Genomic DNA, 19,447 nt, shown 5'->3' on the forward strand with positions numbered 1-19,447 from the left:
AAATGTCTCTCTATCATGATCCGTAAAGAGAAAAGGCTTTGCTCATCTGGTGGCTGATGAGTTCTACCAAATACAAGAAGGGTAACTGGAATTTAATCTCTGGGTTTGGCCAAAGACAATTTTAGTGTTCTGAATGTAACTAATTCCAACAAATAAACTGTGTTGAACAAGAGTCCAAATGAAGGCAAGACCGAACAATTAAGATTTGTTCCAAGTCACATGGACAGACACACATTTAGAAGGAAGTCAAGGGACCAACATGAGAAGAGAGGTTAGACAATTTCTGTTTTAAAATATATTCAGGTAGCGAAATTTCTGGTAGAGAAGATTCTGAAAAAGTACAAAGTAAATGGAACATATTCCTCCACATGTCATGTCTTCCCTTACTAGCCTTCCTTAGATGAAAAGCCATCATTTCCATGGTTTCTTGTTTCCCCTAACCACGGACTGCTCGTTCTGTGTGGGAGATGTTCTTTGGCCACAACTTTCTGAAGAAGCTTTTCTTATGCATTTTTGCTGAAATGTCACCAGAAGTCAGTACTGAAACACTGAACAGCCCATTGCATTGTGGGCAGGGACATAATCCTGATCCAGTGTAAACCTGGGAGTTGCTGGAGGTTGTCAACCAACAGGTTGCAACCTGAACATCAGCCATTTTGTTACATCCTTGTAGCATTCTAAGTAAACATCACAGATTTGGAAGCAAGCTGTTTCATATCTATTGACAGCTGTGGTATGACAGAGCCCTGCTATGCAATATTTATACTACTAAGCTATTTTCTTTTCTTTTTTCATTGGATATTTTTTATTTACATTTCAAATGGATTCCCTTTCCTGGTTTTTCATGCATAAGTCCCCTATCCCATCCCCCTACCCCTTCTTCTATGAGGGCATTCCCCTTCCCAACCACCCCCCTTCCCACCCTGATATTCCCCTACACAGGGGGTTCAGTCTTGGCAGGACCAAGGGATTCTTCTCCCATTGGTGCCCAACAAGGCCATTCTTTGCTACAAATGCAGCTGAAGCCATGGGTCTGTCCATGTATATACTTTGGGTAGTGGTTTATTCCTTGGGAGCTCTGGTTGGTTGGTATTGTTCTTATGAGGTTGCAATCCCCTTCATCTCCTTCAAATCTTTCTCTAACTCCTCCAATGGGGACCCCACTCTCAGTCCAATGGTTTGCTGCTAGCATTCGCTTCTGTATTTGTCATTCTTTGGCTGAGCCTCTCAGGAGAGAGCTATATCAGACTCCTGTCAGCATGCACTTCCTGTCTTCATCAATATTGTCTGCGTTTGGTGGCTGTATATATATGGGCTGGATCCCCAGGAGAGACAGGCTCTGAATGGTCATTCCTTCAGTCTCTGCTCCAAACTTTGTCTCTATATCTTCTCCTATGAATATTTTTATTCCACCTTTTAAGAAGGACTGAAATCTGCACTTTGGCTGTCCTTATTCTTGAGCTTCCTGTGGTCTGTGGATTATATCTTGGGTAATTCGTGCTTTTGGGCTAATATCAACTTATCAGTGAGTACATGCCATGTGTGTTTTTTTCTTTGGATTACCTCACTCAGGATGACATTTTCTAGTTCCATCCATTTGCCTATGAATTTCATTAAGTTGTTGTTTTTCTACATCCCATGACTGTAAACAAATTATTTCTTTTCTCGACATGACCTGGAATAATCCTCACTACAGTAATATACTCCAAGTAGAGAACAGAACAAAGCATGTTCTATAAATAATAAACCTGTAATTTGTACAACAGCTCAACTGACTTGAGAGAGCCCTCATCCCAGCAGTTGGGTGCTACTCTTGATTTCTCTTACGGGTCATGATGGAACAGGGTAATCACAGTCAACTCAAGCACGCTGTAGAATTTGCTGCTTCACTTCTCTGAGGAATTTCCTTCTAGAAACTTAGGTGGATGACTGGTTATAAATGAGCATTTTGGGACTTTAGGGTCACTATATTGTAGACATAAAAGACATCTCAAGTAGGAATCTCAGTCTTAAAGACCAAGAACAATGTTTCATTGTGTAAGGCAGCAGTTCTCAACCTGTGGGTTTTGTCCACTTCAGCAAACATCTACCACCAAAAATATTTCCCTTATGATTCATAACAGCAACAAAATTACAGTTATGAAGTAGCAACAAAAATAATGGTATGGTTGAGGGTCACCACAACATGAGGAACTGTGTTAGAGTCAGAGCCTCAGGAAGGTTGAGAACCTCTGCTGAGGCTTAATACAAACTTTGCATTTTCAATAATTCATCTAACCCTTAAAGTTCAAAAGCCAACTACCTCAATCACAGTGGTTAACATAGTTAAAGGCCCTGTCACCAAAGTCATGATGTTCACCTAATCGGATTCCACAAGTGTGTGAAGAAGGGACTCACGGCTTTCATGCTTGGCTCTTACCATATTAACTGTGAACTTTTTAAGACAATAATAATAATTACAATTCAGCATAATTGGGTATATAATAAAGCTTTTACACTCAATATAATGTAGCCATGGGTAAACTTTGAACCACAGGACCTTTTTATAATCTTCATTATAAAACTGAATCAGTTTCTAGTTAATAACCAAGATATTCCTCCATTGCAAAGCCAGCATTAGCAGGAGTGAAGAGAATCAAGAGTAAGCATTAGAGGAAGTTAATGAAGACACTGTACTATAAACAGGGAACTCTCAGCTGGTGAGCTGAGTAGCCAGGGGTTCACGGCCAACATTTCTTGGGAGTGGAAAGGAGGAGAAGGGACAGTGTATGAGCATCCCACAATACCTAAGCATGAGGTACTACTGTGCACTAGTATCAGAAGAACTGTTACAAAAATAAAGTTGCACAAAGAAATATTTACATAAAGATTACTGGGTAACAACTGTCAAAGGAGGTACTACTGAAGCATTTCCTCTTGTTTTCTACAAGAGTTTGTAAGTTTGATGTCAATTCTCCTGTAAGAATCTTCCTCTCCTAAACAACATGGAGTTAGAAGTTTCTTTATCAAACATTAAATCACAAATTCACTTTCTCTAATGTTTACATTTGTGTTGCTGATCCTGTCTTAGTGGCTGTGAGGAAATTGGCCCACTGTGTTGCAGTATTCGCTTACTGTATTTTAACTGACTACCAGTTCTAAAATGAGAATCTTTCTCTCTCAGACTGGTGATTTGTGTCTATTTGTTGTAACTCTTGCTGAGAGATTTATCAATTCTATTGATTCGTGTTTCCAAGACCCGGCTTTGTTTTGTTTCATGTACCATTTCACTGCTTTCTGACTCTGAGAATTATTGATTTCTCTTCTTATCCTTTTTATGTTCTTAGTCTTCCTTGCTTAAGGCTTATTTAGCACTTCTAATTTCTTGATATAAAAACTAGATTAGCAATCTGTGATTATGTCATTCACAAGAAGGTTCTAGTGTATTCATTCAGTCTACTAAGTTTCCCTTCCAGCAAGGTTCCAACTCCTTGCAGAGAATATGTTTCCCTCCATCTAAAGATAGTTTAATAATGTATCTGATTCCCCAAATGCTTTTAATATTACTCCAATAGCCTAAATTTAGAGTGATAGTGCTGACTAAAATTTCCCTTTCTAAACCATAGGACCTAAAAAACCATTCATTAAATTAATTGTCACTAAAATGAAAGCACTAGTGCATCTGTAGTTTAGCAGATGCCCAACTTCTGTTGGCATGACAACTGCATGGCCTTGGGAGCTCTATCACTGAACTTGGCATCATGCACATTACAGACAAGTCCTTTCCACTGTTTGATTTTGGAAAGATAATGCAAAGCATGACCAGCAAACCCTTTCCATATGTCATGATGCTAAAACTAGCCACTGTCCATAAATGTTAGAAGGCTAAAGTACTAACCAGAGAAAGCAGCAGAAAACACTGTATGAATATATCAGTTTTGTCAATGTACAGGTCCTGCTTGTACTGTCCCTGGATGAATATCATTGATGTTACTTAGGGGCATATCAGAAATGAAGGCTATCCCCTAGGATTTATCTCAGGGATCTATACTGTTGTGCTAAGGCCTTCTTGATGGTTCTGAATATGCTAAATTCTGAAGACACTGCTCCGGTAAGCATACAATTCAACAAATAATCCTCCAGACAGGAGGATTTGTGTCAGACTGGGACTGACTAGGCTAAGATTTAGAACCAGATCATTATGCAGAGCAGACCTGATGGACACACATTTACTCAAAGTAGTGGCTAGCTCAGAAAGAAAAGGTCACGGTTCATATTAAATGAACATATTACATTAATGAAATATGAATGAACCAACATATTCACAGTATGACTGTTTTTTGTTGGGACAGTGTTCCAAAGGAATGTACTAGTGTATCTTACCATAATAAAACAGTAAGTTTACATTCATATGTCAGTGCACAGGGCAATGTACTTTTTATTCATGTGCCTTTCAAAATGAATTTTCTAATTTTTTCTTTTGAATCACTGATACACACCTTCCAAGTTCTTTGACTATGTTGTAAAAGTGTCTTCACTGATACACATAATAAACATCACTTTCATCTCAGAATTCCTCTGGGAATACAGTCAAGTATCAGCAAGTATGTGTTCTACTTCTGAGCAAGACTTCAAGTCTCTTAGAGAAAAGTGGCAAAGCAGAATCTGGAGCTCAGGAAAACTAGGAGCTTACAGAGAGGCCCTGGGTTTGCAACCTCAGCAGAAAAGAACATAAGGTCCCAGAAATTCTTCTTCTTGGTGTCCACAGGTTGACTATCTCTAATCAGAAGAACTAAAGTCTGAGAGACACTAAAATGGAACCTTTTTTAAAGTTTTGAGTTCAGAAGTAGTTCAGATTTTGTTCAGATAAATTCTGTCCATCAAATAAAATCTATACAAATATTCCCCAATTTAAACATCTTGAGGTGGTGAAACACATCTGATCCTAAGCATTTCACCAAAATTGGCACCCTGAAGAGCGCTGAGAAGGAAGCAGGAAGTACTCCTACTGTGGCCCTTCTCAGAGGAGATGGATACTCATGAATCACAGATCTCTCTTCCAACACTGCCGTTGGACCTGGCCTGGACGAATATGCTCACATCCCCATCATCAAGATGTGATCTGATAGTTGTAGCTCTGGGTCCAGCCAAGCCACCCGGCCTTTCATTATAGCCAGCCAATTTGCCAAAGGTGAGAGCTTCTTAGCAGGAAGAGTGCATTTGTCAGGCAGGAAACAGAAAGGTCAAGCTCCCTCCTTCCAGAACATTTTCTGCACTTATTAAGGGATCTGTCAGCAGGAAGCCAGGTGAACTGAAAATAATTGGTGCCCATACCAATTCTGCCACTTATTAGAAACTCTAATAAAAGAGAAAAATCAGAAAAGGTGGCAGGGGAGAAGGGGCACTTCAGGCAAGGAGGAATGAACATCAGATTTTGTTGCTTCCCGTGGATTAGTTCTCATCAAGGAAAATTCTGAATCCTTCATAGGAGACATCACTGATTCTATTTGCTGTTCTATCCTCATTTCTCCTTTCCTCTTCATGTTAATTAATCAGGTTGAAATCTGGGTCACAAAACTATAGTTGGAAATCAAACAGACTAATAGGGCCATGCAAACAAATCCTTCACATAAAACCAGTCTCACATAAACTACGTTCTAGGAAAAGACATTTGAGATTTTTTTTTTTAAAGTTTGTAGTTGGAATAAACTAAATCTAAGCTTCAAACCAGAGTTCAAGGAGAGACCTCATGCCACCTATATTCCAACATAGACTAGTAAGGATATTACCAGCAAGAATGCTTATTTCACAAAAGTAGAATTTTGAAACATCTAAAATTTTGATTCGATTTGTGGTATACTATCAATCATATCATTGATAATTAAAAAACATATTTTTTGGGAAACCATGAACTCTAGATTGTCTAGGCTAGATAATGACCTTGGATTCTGTTTCAAGCAGTGAGTCACCATGATATAACATTAATTATTCTACACTCTGTAGAGGTGACCATTGTCTTGGTAGGTCATTCTTACTAAGTTAGTATTTGCACATAAACATCACACCTTTTCCAGCATATGCAACATAAGTGAATTGTTTGCTCTGTTAGTCAGATTATTTCTAACCATTGTGACGAAATATTTGAGAAGGAAAAAGTTTTTAAGTAAGTATTTATTTGGGCTCACTGTTTCAAAGGTTAAGTACATGGCTGGCTGACTTCAATGTTTCTATGGTATGTTGAGGGAGAATGACAGGTGGAGAAACTAAATTTCCCACCTCATGGAGACCAGAAACCACAGAAGAGTGTCTGAACATTAGATAAAGGCTTATATCTCCCTTTGTTCTCTCTAGGGTCCCTATCAATTTGCTGGTTTCCCTCACATCCATGAAGCTTCTTTCCTGCATAATCTCTTAGGAAAACAGAGGCTTGTTCTACTAATCTAGGTGCTTGCCAGTCCAATCAAGTTGACAGTTAAGATTAACCATTGCAATACCCAACAAATTTTAAAGGTAAAAGAGAACTCATTCTCTGTAAAGCAAAATTTTCAGACCCCAAATTTAGTTCTCATGAAAACTCAATGAATCCCTCTATCGGCTTCACATCCTCCTTTCCGTCTTTCTCTGCCTCTAAAACACATAAAAGAACAAGGCACCCACTGTCTCCATTCAGTTGTCTAAACTGCAAAAAAGCCGTTCTGATTCTAATAGGTAACACTAAGAAAAAATGCAAAAAATATATTATATTTTTATGAAAAAATAGTTTCAAAATAAAGCCAATAGTACTCTCAAAGACTCCTTGAGAAACTGTATGTTTCTATCTCCCTAGCCCTGGGAATACACGTGTGTACCATCATGTCCTACAATTGATAATGTATGATAAGAATCAGACTCACACCCACTTGCTTCTGAGGTAAGCACTTTACTGATTGATCTATCTCCCCAACCCAAGAGTGTATGGTCTTGAAGCATGTATTGACTGAGATCATTTGATAGACATGCTTAATTAACTCTCTAGGATTCTTTAGCACATGGAGTTCCAAGGAGTTCCATGGAGTATCCTTCAGCTTATTCATTTGCAACGCAAAGGTCCAGGGTGCTTAATATCCTGAAACTATGCTCTAAACTTACTGCTTGCAACCCCTGCCCATCTTCTTGTCTTCTGCAGAATATAGAAATATCAAGTATCATCTTCACATTGGGTTAGTCACCTTTGTATTACCAGAGACACAGGATCACAGACTAAGGACAGTATAAAGACTTGGGGTTTATTTTAGCTCATAGTTCTTGGGTAATGACAGTCGTATTCGCAGAGATCTGAAGCAGCTCAGAGTCAGAAAGAGTCATCACAGGTCAGAAAGCATGTAGTATCTCTCTGCTTTCTATCCTTCTTCTTCTAAAGCTTCCCAAATGGCTTTTATAATCCTAACCACTTCTGACAGGCCTTGCCGCTAAATACTGTAGTAGTAGATTAAATAGGGACCTCCTTAAGTGGGGATTAATTTCCAACAGAGGAGCTTTGGGAATCATCCAAACCACACCATATATGAAAACAAAGTTCTTCCTACTGCAGAAACTAAAAAGTGGTACTCACCTCTTGCCGCTTGAAGTTCTGAACATATTCTTCAAACTGTTCATCTTTTGTTTCATCTGCCTTTCCCAGCTTCTGGAGGACCTAGTTTGTGAATGAAACAAAATGCTCCGATTTAACAATTATTGTGGAACAGGACCACATGCTTGCTCAGTGGAGACTACCGTCTTTCTTGAGGGTTCTGAGCAGAACTTGTTCTCGGCACTGCTACCTTTTCTGTTGTGGGAGTGTACTTGCTAACTTTGGAGCTAAATAGACTTAAATTTTAGTCACAGATCCATCACCCACAGGCTGTGTGAGTTTTAAGCAGGGTTCATGCAGCATGGCATCTGCTTGCTTACATATGCATTCCCTTAGGAGGCTGTACATAACATTAAAACTTAAGTTAAGCTTTACTTGTCATTTTGTCCCCAGAAGCTACCAAAATGCATGATGAATCATGGGTAACCAGCTATGTGCTATTCAGTGAAGCAAGGCTATAGGGCTAAAGTATGCATCTAGGGATGATATTCAATTCTCTTGACCATATTTGGATGGATACTACCTTCAATTGAATAACCATTCCAAGTGCCATGGGTATAGAAATATTGTACAAGCCCACGGTAATGATTGGCTACCCAGAAATAAAAAACAAATGAATCAGGAGGCAGTGCTTATCCTACAAACATCTGGCAGTCTAGGAGAATTCTACAAAAACAATTAGGAGATGGGGTATTATAAGCAATACAAGGATATTATAGTGTTGTGACAATATTTTGTAGAGCTCAGGGCTTCAGAGAAGAACCTATAGAGGTGGTTTTTCATCTGCTATTAGAGACTGCAATGTACGGAAATGTAGCAGCATTCGTTCCAGGCCTCAAGGGAGTCTAAGCAAATTCACAAGAAGAAATATTATGTCTGGAGCACAGTACATGATGCCAAGGGAAGCATTTTTTTAAAGACAAAAAAGAAGCCATCTGAAGATGAAGCAGACAGAGCTGTGTGCTACAGTAGAGTTTGGTAGTTGATGTTGAGTGGTCTTCTAGCTCATTTTTTAAACTCTGACTTGCTCAAGGACGGGGAAACTATAAACACTGCCTCCTAGAAATTCACCTTGTCACATCCTGTGGCATTATCAAATGTTATTTTTTTTTAAAAAGAGCTCTACTACAGAGATCCACATTCATCAAGACACACAGAATTAATGCCTGTGGGGAGCTCAGTTCCAATTCAGAATCTTACTACATTTTCGTTATTATTATTATTATTGTTTCAGAGATAAAGAGAAGCAACAAAGGCCACACTTGCAACAATGGCAAACTTGAATAACCAAGTGAGCCCCAGGTTCTTGTCTTCTCCCTTGTTTTCTTTCTAAGCCTCACAATTTTAAGGAAGGAGATTTTGGTATTTACTGATGCTTTACTCATTTTTGCTTTTCATTAAAAAAATGTTTTAAAGAAAAGTCTACCAAATTACCTTTAACTACCCAAACATACACATGTATACAAATACACAAAGTCTAACGATGATGAGAGAAGGCAACTGTCATGGACCACACAGCATTCCCCTAGATCTCAAAGTCCACACATCTAGCTCCCCTTCAGATACTCTATATCATAGGACCGGCTGAGACACCTTTAACTCCTCATCTGCTGACAACAACGTGAGGTGAGGAGTGCTACCATTCTCTTCTGAACAAGAGGAGCTGCCACATTCTGAGCTCTACAACCTTCTAGAGGAGCGAATAGAAACTTCTGTCCTGCGCATAAGAAAAGAATACTACAAATGTATTATACACCCACTACAAGCGTAATATCACAGACGACCAATTACCTTTACCCTCTTCCTCATGACAGCCTTGTGTGGCACCTATTTTAACTATGTAACACCTGAAGAATTAGGATCACACAGCTGGGTAAGTGGCGTCTTGGAAACTTCTACGAAGTTTCTAAAGTCCAGTGTCTATATCACCACCAGTGTGGTCTTTTCCTTCTCAGAGGAAGCAGGTAAGACCCATTCATTAAATCTAATATTATTTTCATGGACAAAATATATTAAGGCCACTGGGTTCAAAGAAATGTGTCTTATGGACTGTATGACTGTAAAAGTCAGAAGATCATGCATGGACTCCTGCTTGAGGCTCTTCACTGAAATTTCAGACCTGGTTCCTCGTATTTCCTGTCTGAAGAATGACATGTTATAAGTGAGATGAGATCAGAGAACAACCATGAGACAGTTTCTACATGTAAAAAGAGTTTCCAACCTGACAGTGTCATTGAGAATGATACAGCATATACAACGCTGAGTTGCACTGGTCCTCCAGTGCTGGCTGCCTTTGCCTTTGTCTCCACAGAGGGCATCGAGGAAGGGAGGAGGGGTGAGGAAGCTAACCTTTCCAAGAACATTTTTCACTCCAGTGGCCACATTGAGAATTTGGCGCATTCTCTTTCAATTGACCCTTAAAACAGCCTACTCATCCCTGAACTAAAGATGAATAAACAAAAAATGGATCTTTGTGCAAAATCACTTCCTTTGTAAGTAGCATAACCCATTCACTCTGGTGCCTTTCCCACAAAGATAGCAGTACCTCAGGGCTTTGACATTGTACAATGGAGACTTAGAATACCGATTCTGAAATATCAAGGGAAAGCTTGACTGGCTTTCAGATTTAATGGGCACCCAAGAGAGGTTGTCATAGCAGGTATTGAATTATTTGCCTTTCTTTCAAGGTCTCTCATAGAGCTCCACTATGGATTCCTAATTCATCATGAACCAAATCTGAAACTTTTGTGATATGTGGCAAAGTTGACATGGCCTCTGATACTATGGATAAAAGAAGAAAAGTTCGTTATATAGGCTGTCACGTTGTAATGCCACAACATAGAGACCCACTCTACCTATGACCTTAGAACAGTTATTAAAGGCTTGCAATTTTTCCCTTTTATTGAAAAAAGATTTTTTCTCATATAATATATTCTGATTATTCTTTCTCTTCAATCTCTCCCAGTTCCTCCCCTATTCACCTCCTATCCAGATCTTCCCCCTTTCTGTCTCTCATTAAAAAAACCAAAAGGTTTCTAAGAAATAACACTAAACTAAAATAAAATAAAGAACTGTCACATCAGACTAGGACATTACAGAAGAAAGAAAAACAGCACAAGAAAAAAGAGCAAAAAATGGATAGAAATGGAGAAACTCACTCATTTCCACACTCAGGGACCTCATAAAAACACAAAACTGGACATCCTAATATATGCACAAATTGCATACATATTTTAATATATTAAAAATTGAAAATATAAAAAATTAAGCCCTGATACAAAATTGTGAGACAAGGAAGCTCTAAAGATGCCACTAAGTTCATTCTCCGTTGCCAATCTACTGCTGGGAACTCTATCTACCCTAAAAAGTACTTTTCCCCAGTAAGACTCCCTTGGGAAGAATTAAATTTTCATTGGCAGGTAATTATCAATTGAAGATAGGTTCAGGGTAAGGAATGGGGACATGTGCAACCTATAACTTAAGGTATAGCTGAATTTTTGTATCTCCAACCTTTCTTTAGTGAACACTTCATCCCTATCCTGGCATTTCCTGACACTTTCAACCTAGAAAATTCTCTCTTCTATCATACAATCATGATGCTTCCTAAATCCTCCATGAATCTTTCCTAGTTCAAGTGGGATTGTGACCACTTAACTTCTTCCCATTTACCATAGTAACAAAAGTGCCGTTATAGGCTTCTAGTTATTTCTGTAATAACTACTCATTTGATTGAGCTTTACTGTGTCTCAGGTTCTTTTTCAAGGACTGAAATGGGTTTATTCATGTGATTCTCATGACAACCTTATGGCATACACTACCAAGTTTGTAGTGAAGAAAATTGAACAGTGAGAAGGCACAAAGTTTGTATGAGGAGATTATTATCTAAGAGAGAACTCTGGTCCTATCTACACCCCTGTTTTGAAAGTATCAAACATCTATCCATTGAATTTCTCTTCCATGTTATATTTATCTTATCATCCAAAGATCAGGTCTCCTTAGTAGTCCATATTCTCCACAACCTTCTTAATGCCCGTGTGTCATCAAGTCAATCAAGAAAAATACAAGGACTAATTCACGATTTTCATTATAATTTGTTAGAGTTTGGATCAATTTCTGTCCTGGCTGGATCTTGTCAATGACTTGACACAAACCTACACATATTTGGGAAGACAGAATGATAACTGAAAAAAATATGTCGATAAAAAGGCCTACAGCAAGTCTGTTAGGAATTTCCTTAATTAGTAATTTGTATGGATGGGCTCAGCTCACTGTGGATAATACTATCGTTTGGCTGTTGGTCATATCATAGGTTGTATTTGCGTTTAGGGATTTAATTTCATCCATATTGATACTTTCCTATTTGAAAACAAAGGCATTTTCATTGTTAAATTTGTTCTTGTTTTTTAAATGACAAATCATAGATACAAAGTCCAACATATACTGTCCCTCAGTGATTCTTCATTCTCCCCAGAACTGCATTATTTCCCCCAGGCTCGCTGAGCCTGTTCCAATTTAAAAAAAAAAAAATCAAATTAAGAATCAAAGGGAGAGGCAAAGCAAGAACAGGACAACTTGGAGTGTTTTGTGGTAAGCCCTCTCTTTTTCCCCTCCAACAGTGATCTCATGAGACTGAGTTGCAAGCCCTCTCCCAGAAGGATGATACTTATATTCTTTGCTAGGGAAATTACTCCCGCATAATGTGACCAAGCACATTACCTAAGGATTTAGAACTGTGGTTTCCACACTTTCCTCATGATATAAAGGCAAATTCTAATCAAGTTTTATGTTCGCAAAGTGGAAGGCAAATTCACTACTGAATGCAGCTGTGGGTGGGAAACAACAGTTCTGTTTAATGTTTTAAATTAGAAACGGGGCAGTAAGTTGGCACCTTAAAAAAAATGACATTTGAAGTCAGAGGGAAAAAAATTGCAATCTTCATTTTACCATGGAAATGGCTTAAGTTAATTAAAGGAAAAGATCAAAGTGGGGTCCAGCCATGCTGATGTCTGAGCCGCAGGAGCACCACCAGTCTTGTGAGTCAGAAGCGGAGAAGCTGATAAGGGCAAATAGTGCAGACCGCAAAAGCTGCAGAAGGAAGGGGATGTGGGGTGTCAAGGACAGGTGCCCAGGCCAAGCTTGACACTGAGGCCAGGGTTATGTATTTTTAAAAGAACTGGGATGTATTGACCCCTGGACATTTTATTAGAGTGTATATATGGTGAAGGAAGGTGACAACTAGACAAATTTCATGTCCTGTTGATTCGTGCGTTCTCTGTCCAGACTCTGAATGTCCATGGGAGAGCTATAATGTTAAATTATTTTTGTTTGTGTAATGAGACACTGTCTCATCACATTTTCTACCTTGACCAAAATAAAAAGGATGTAGTATTATAGGAATATTTTCTATCATTGAGATGGCTAAGGTAAATGACTGAAAAATCATATGTAATCAGAGTAAACACCAGGCAATTTGGCTTTTTATTGATGGGTTTCTAATCAGGTATCAAGTTCATAATTTTACACTCTTCTATTCACAATGATCTTGAAAAGATGACTAGATTGTGAAATTATCCTCTCCTGTGTCTGTTATTTTTCTGTTTCTAAAATAAAATACCGTGACCAAAACAACCTAGAAGGAAGAGTTTATTTTGGATTACAGTTCCAGAATGTTAGAGTCCATCATGGTAGAAAGGCATGGCAACCAACAGGGACAATGGCCAGAGCAGGAAGCTGAGAGGTCACATCCTCAGCCACAGACGTGAAGCACAGAGACAAATTAGAAGTAGAATAAGGTTCTATTCTCTAAACACAACCCAGGTTTTCAGAAGCCTGAGCCCATGGGGGGCTCAATCAAACCAACATACCCTGGACTGATTCTTTGCTCAGAACTACTTTCTTAAAAAACTTGATACTTCTAACAATCAATACTAGGGTGCAGTGTACGCCAGTCTACAGTGAAAGCTTGACAGTTATCTCCTGAGGCTGCGAGATGGACAAGTCTTCCCTCACCAGCAGCCTTGTTTGTTTCTTGTTTTATTTTATGTTTTCAAGAAGCAGCCAATGTCTCCCATGGGAGGGCTGTATGACATGAGGCAGCATAACAAACTGGCAAAGAGTATACTGGTTCCAGTTGCACAATTCGCATCCCAGACCTGCTATCAGGCTCAGTGAATGAGGCTCTTCATTTTTCCACTGAATTCTTTTTACCTGCAATTAGGCACAGTACCACTGAGAGTGGACATCCAAAGATCTGCTACTGAAACACATGGAAACGTTTATTCAATGACTGCCCAGCAGTGCTCAGAAATACTAGTCGCTAGAATTGTTGACACCCTAACAGACAGAATCCTAAACAATACTTCCTTGATGAAGACAGATTGACGTACAAGAAGAAGGAAACCTACTCATCAGCCCTATAATGAAGACAAAAAGGCAGGGCAACTATCTTCACCGAAGAATGGATACTGACCAGGACCCCTCTCTCTCTACAAAGGGTTTTAGGTTTTACATCTATAAGTAGAGTGCAAGAATCTGGGGAAGGTCTTAGGACCACAGCTATTATACTATGTTTTTATGCTAGGAAAACAATCATGGTTTCCATCATGAGAGGAACCGCTATTTAAATTTTAAGAGACTTTCTGGGTTCAGTAAAAAGAAGGTAAGTAAAACTCACACAAAACTCAACTCCACTTTTGAGGGATGAATTGCCCACAAAAGGACTTTAACTCTTCAAAGTCTGTTTCTTTGTTTATAAAAAATGGGCTAAACACCAACTCTGGAAAGAATGCCTTAATTAGCATGCAATGTGTCAAATGCCACCATGATAGTTTTGAACAAATTATATATTCACGGTTCTGCTCCCCACTAACACTGTTCCCCTTTTGTACCCTCTTCTTCAGATGCCTTTCCACACCCCATCCTCCCTCCTCATCAAATATTCCACTCTCTTCCTCTCCTCTATCTCTTTCTATATTTTAAGATTTTACATATATATATATGCAAATACATTATAGGCTATGAGGGAGCAACATATGAATTAGAACCTGTCTGTCTGTCTGTCTGCTTAATTGTTTTTGTTTTTGTCTTTCTGCAATTCCAGGAAAGTTAAAGAATACAAGCAAACTTACCAGCTAGACTCTGAAAATATTTAACAAAGGTAGAACCTCTTATTGATTTAATAACTTTACTTTAAATTCCAATATGAAAGAGTTACAGAGCCTGTGCCTGGGGCTGACCCTTTGCCACAGCTCTCTGTTCCCAGGTCTGCTGGGAGAAAGCTAGATTCTCAGAAGTGCTGATAATTCTGAGAGCACAGGTGAGAGCACCCCTTCTGCTCACAGTTTTGGCCCAAGAGGAACCTGCCTGGAGCCCTCTGGACACAGGAACCCAGGAGCAATCTGGGACAGGATCCTTCCGATTTTCACCTGTGCCCAGAGCTGACCCTGTGACATAGCTCTCTGTACCCAGATCCCACCCAGAGAAAGCTGGTCTCCAAGAATGCTGACACACCAAGAGCAGAGGTAAGACCACCACTTCTGCTACAAGGGACCCACCTGCCATTGGTGCCCAATAAGGCCATCCTCTGCTACATATGCAGCTGGAGTCGTGGGTCAGTCCATGTGTACTCTTTGGATGGTGGTTTAGTCCCTGGGAACTCGGGTTGGTATTGGTGTTTTTGTGGGGTTGCCAACCCCTTCAGCTCCTTCAATCCTTTCTCTAAGTCCTCCAATGGGGACCCCATGCTCAGTTCAATGGTTGGCCTTAAGTATTGGCCTCTGTATTTGTCACGCTCTGGCTGCGCCTCTCAGGAGACAGCTATATCAGGCTCCTCTCAGCATGTACTTCTTGCATTAGAACCTTTTGTTTTAACACCTTGGAGGTCTCAAGCACAGCAAATCACAACGAAGAACAAATTTCAGTTGCTCTTCTTCTATGTTCATGGGGAAATCAAACTGCACACTAGGTTGTTGTTAAGAACAGAGGATAGGTAATAGAACTCAAAAGAGAAAACTTAAGGGCTTGGCCAGATTTCTGAAACAAAACGACTGAGACTGTATTCTCCTGTGATGGTGGCTCAGAGACACCAGGTACACTCACTCCACACCTCATGGGAGGAAATGGAAAGGAATACTTCATCTTCTGTGAAAAGTTACATAAACTTGCTTTTGAAAGCATTAGTTCTTTTTCTTCCAATTCTTGCATTTCTGCTAAAACTGTAACTTACAATAAGTAACATCTGATCAGTCAGAACATTGAGAACACTTAAGTCTCATTCCTGTAACATCAGGATGAACTCAAAGAAGCAAAACACATTCAAATCTTATCACCTAGTGGCATGATTTACTGTCAACCTGACAAAATCCAGAATCATTTGGGAAATAGTTCTGGGTGTGCCTCTGGGGGTTACCTCCTTTGCGTTCATTAATGTGGGAAGATCTATCATAAACAGTGGGATCACTGTTTGGTTGGGATGCTAGATTGTTTGAGAGGAGTAAGGGAGCTTCTCAGGAGCATAGATTCAATCCTCTGTGCTCCTGATTGTGGCTGGGATGTGTGGTAAGCGGCTTCAAGCTCCTGCACCCTTGACCTCTCCACCTTGATTGGCAGTACACTTAAACTGTACCCCTTAGTTTGCATGTGGCATGGTATTTTACCATATCAGTAGGACAAGAAACTAAGCCAAAGCTTTTCCATGAATAAAGTAGTCACGTTGGTGAATGTGTTATTGCATTCTTTATTTGATTAGTTCTTTTATTCCTTTTATCTTTCCTCCTCTGATGCCACTCACACAAACCAGAAGTATCCACTGTAAATGGAGAATCTAGTTCTCTAGGTCCTAAACAACTCACAGTTTAACTAACGGTCTATAGATAAATGGTCTGTGCGTGGAAGTTTGGGATTCTTGCTCTGTATTACAAATTCAATGTCACGTGAAGCCTTAAGTAAATCAAAGAATTGAAGCCATTGTTCTGGACACTTTATGCAAATGCAAAAAGAGATCATAAATTGGTGGTCTTGAAGCTGTCATAGAGTGCACCTTGGATATTGTCTACTTAAATGAACATCTAATCTCTGGGTGGTGTTTCCCCATTCTCTAAAAGCAGAAGGCTGACAAGTCCCAAATGGTTTAGGTGTTCTGGATGGTTGACTCAGCTCTGTTTTGCTGTAGTTCAATTTGCATTTTAATGAGACTATTACATTTAGATTTTTAGAAAAAGATGTTTCTGCAAACCTCTCTAGAGGAAAGGGAATCACTCTGTTACTTACATTTTGGTTCTGAATATACAAATTAACCTCAAATTTCAGGTTTAATGGTATTCACATAAATGAAACAGCAACATGAGTGAAGTTTTCCCTACCCATGATCCAAAGTGATAAATAATCTCTGGCTTGTGCAACTCCCTTGATGACTGAGTCTGCTCCTTCATGCGAAAATAACTGAAAGCAGATGAGCCGCATCTGGCTTTAGGTTTCGGGAAGGATATTTCAAGCAACTCAGAGTGCAAGCAGGGGACTGCAGCATTGAGTGAGCATAGCTGTAAATTAGAGAGAATCTGCATGTCAAATGAAGACATTTTTACACAAAATAAGATATGGGCTTTCTTTCAATAGCTCACAGGAAGGATATAGCAGCACTATCATGGCACTAATCCATGCTTCTTCATTGGAAACCAAGGAAGAGTCAACAACCAAATACCTACTAGTCCTTAGCTGTGAACAAGGTATTGTGTTTGTTCTGTTCATGGCTCCTTATGACCTACAATTGTAAATGCAGGATTTCCATCACACTGTTGACTTCTCTTTTCTCTCCCTGCTTCAGTTTAGGATTCTGAGATGCAGTTTGCATAAAATAGACAGTAAAGATGTTATATTATTATGCTTTGGAAAATGTTCAGAGATAGCAGAGGATGGTTTCATTTTGTAAAAATCTCTCTTTGTAGAGAATAAAGGGGAAAAACATCGCCAGGAGAGGCCGAGAATCTGGAATCTCTCCCCATTCTGCCCATGGATATAAAACTCCAAGTGCTCTTGCGGGAGGGGGCAAGAAAGGTGGTGGGCAGAAAACAAAGGAGAGAAGTTGGAAGGACAGGACCACACATGACCAGTCACCTTATGAAATGCTAAACTTTTTCATTGCAGAGAGGAAATACTCGGTAAAATTAACAGAGGGGAGAAATGGTTTACTTTGGCTCACAGTTCAAGGGTACAATCCATCATGGTAGAGAAGTCATGATGGCAGGCAGAAGTAGTTGATCACATTGCATCTGGAGTCAGGAAGCAGAAGGAAATGGATGCTGCTGCCTGGCTCCTTTTCTCCTCTTTATTTAGTGGAGGACCTCTAACTCATGCAATATGGTTGTCTGCATTAAGACTGTGTCCTCCTACACCTCAGGTAACCTCATCTAGAAAGTCCCTCACAGACATGTCCAGAGATTTGTTCCCAGGGTGATCCTAAACCATGTCACTTGAATCAACCTTCAGAGAAACAGACAAGTGAAAAAAGAAGAAAAAAAAAAGGTTGCATACTTAAGTAGTCGTGTGTGCATATTTGCAAATGCAGTGTTTTGTTTGTGAACATGGGTGGGATAAACTTTTTCGAGGTGCCATCACCTTATTTTGCAGCCAGCATTGAGTGGTCTGTGCTGTGAGTCTTGGGGATACTCCGTGCATGGCTCTGCCTCTTTTCTGCTGCTCTCAGGGACTAGGCCTCAGTTTTCTCTTGTAGACTTTCTATGGGCTAGCCCATGCTGGGGTGGAGAAAGGGGGAGAGGTCTGAGTAAAGGCTGATTTGAAGCCCCCCCCAAAAAAAAACCAAAAAAAAAAAAACTTTTTCCTAATATTAAGGGCCAAACCACAGGATTACACAACTAGTTGGAAAGGCAAAATATAAAGTTCATCATTAATCTAAATTATGCTACTGGATGACTTCACACTATTTTAAAATATAAACATGATCTGAAGTTTCAAAAATGAGATGCAGAATGTATTGTTTTGGTTTATTTTAGAGCACTTTAAATAGATCACTAGAAATGTACATAAAGATTTCCTGTATTGCAGACCCAGACCTAGCCCAGAGTATCCTTATAATTCTGAAGCAGAACTTTCAGGAGGGCTACCATCAAGATCAATAGGCTGCATTCAAGCACAGGTCACATGGATAGACCATTCTGAAGAACCATGCATTGCTCCCATTTGTCAGACATTGACATAAACATATTCTCAAGTAGTCATTGTCTTAATTAAAATGGCTAGCCTGAATAATATCCAGTGTGTCACCTCTCAAAATGATGAGCTAATAACTGAATATCTTGCTTTAGCCAAGTACTGCCTTTCTCTCTTAGGGTAAATCACAGAGCCACAATGAGTCTGTTATCCTTGTCTGTTTTCCAGTGTATATCTCACACAGGATCCCAAGCCCTATATTATGATGTCTACATTATAATTCCTCCATGTGAATGTCAAATAAATGTGATACATACATCCACATCACTAACTTCTGTATGTGAATAATTCAGCAAAAACCAATTCAGAAAGGGGAGAGAACTTTGGAGATGTTTCAGAGCGCAGTTCTGTCCACAATGACTGAGGTTTCTCACATCTTCCATTGTTCTCTTATCATGAAGGAGACAAGAAGCAACCAATAAGACCAGCTGCATACAATGGGTACCTTGAGACCTTGGAGGGCTGCAATCCCCTCTCCCGCCAGTGTCCTGGAACTAATCCAGTGCAGTTATTCCTCCTGAGATCTGGCTTTAGCTTCTGGTGGGCCAGCGGAGAAGTAGGTACTGAGTTACGAGGCATGTCCGGCCTTCACAACTGTCCCTCCTTTGTTCTAGTAAAATACTGTGCCATCTCTGT

General features: G+C 39.6%; 1 protein-coding gene across 1 annotated transcript in view; it reads right to left on the reverse strand.

Moving 5' to 3' along the window:
- The window catches only part of LOC148000171 (amphiphysin-like), a 143,308-nt gene extending 124,993 nt beyond the window's left edge, over positions 1 to 18,315 (reverse strand). Inside the window, exons 1-2 of the mRNA XM_087591861.1 lie at positions 18,200 to 18,315; positions 7,571 to 7,651 (exon numbers count right to left, since the gene is read on the reverse strand). Of these exons, the coding sequence (XP_087447987.1) occupies positions 7,571 to 7,651; positions 18,200 to 18,259 (141 nt within the window). The 5' untranslated portion in view covers positions 18,260 to 18,315. The remainder of the gene's footprint in view (positions 1 to 7,570; positions 7,652 to 18,199) is intronic.
- Positions 18,316 to 19,447: the final 1,132 nt, after the last annotated feature.

The sequence above is a fragment of the Rattus norvegicus genome, chromosome 17 (genome assembly GCF_021556685.1).
Source record: "Rattus norvegicus strain SHRSP/BbbUtx chromosome 17, alternate assembly SHRSP_T2T, whole genome shotgun sequence".
In the NCBI taxonomy this organism is placed as follows: Eukaryota; Metazoa; Chordata; class Mammalia; order Rodentia; family Muridae; genus Rattus; species Rattus norvegicus.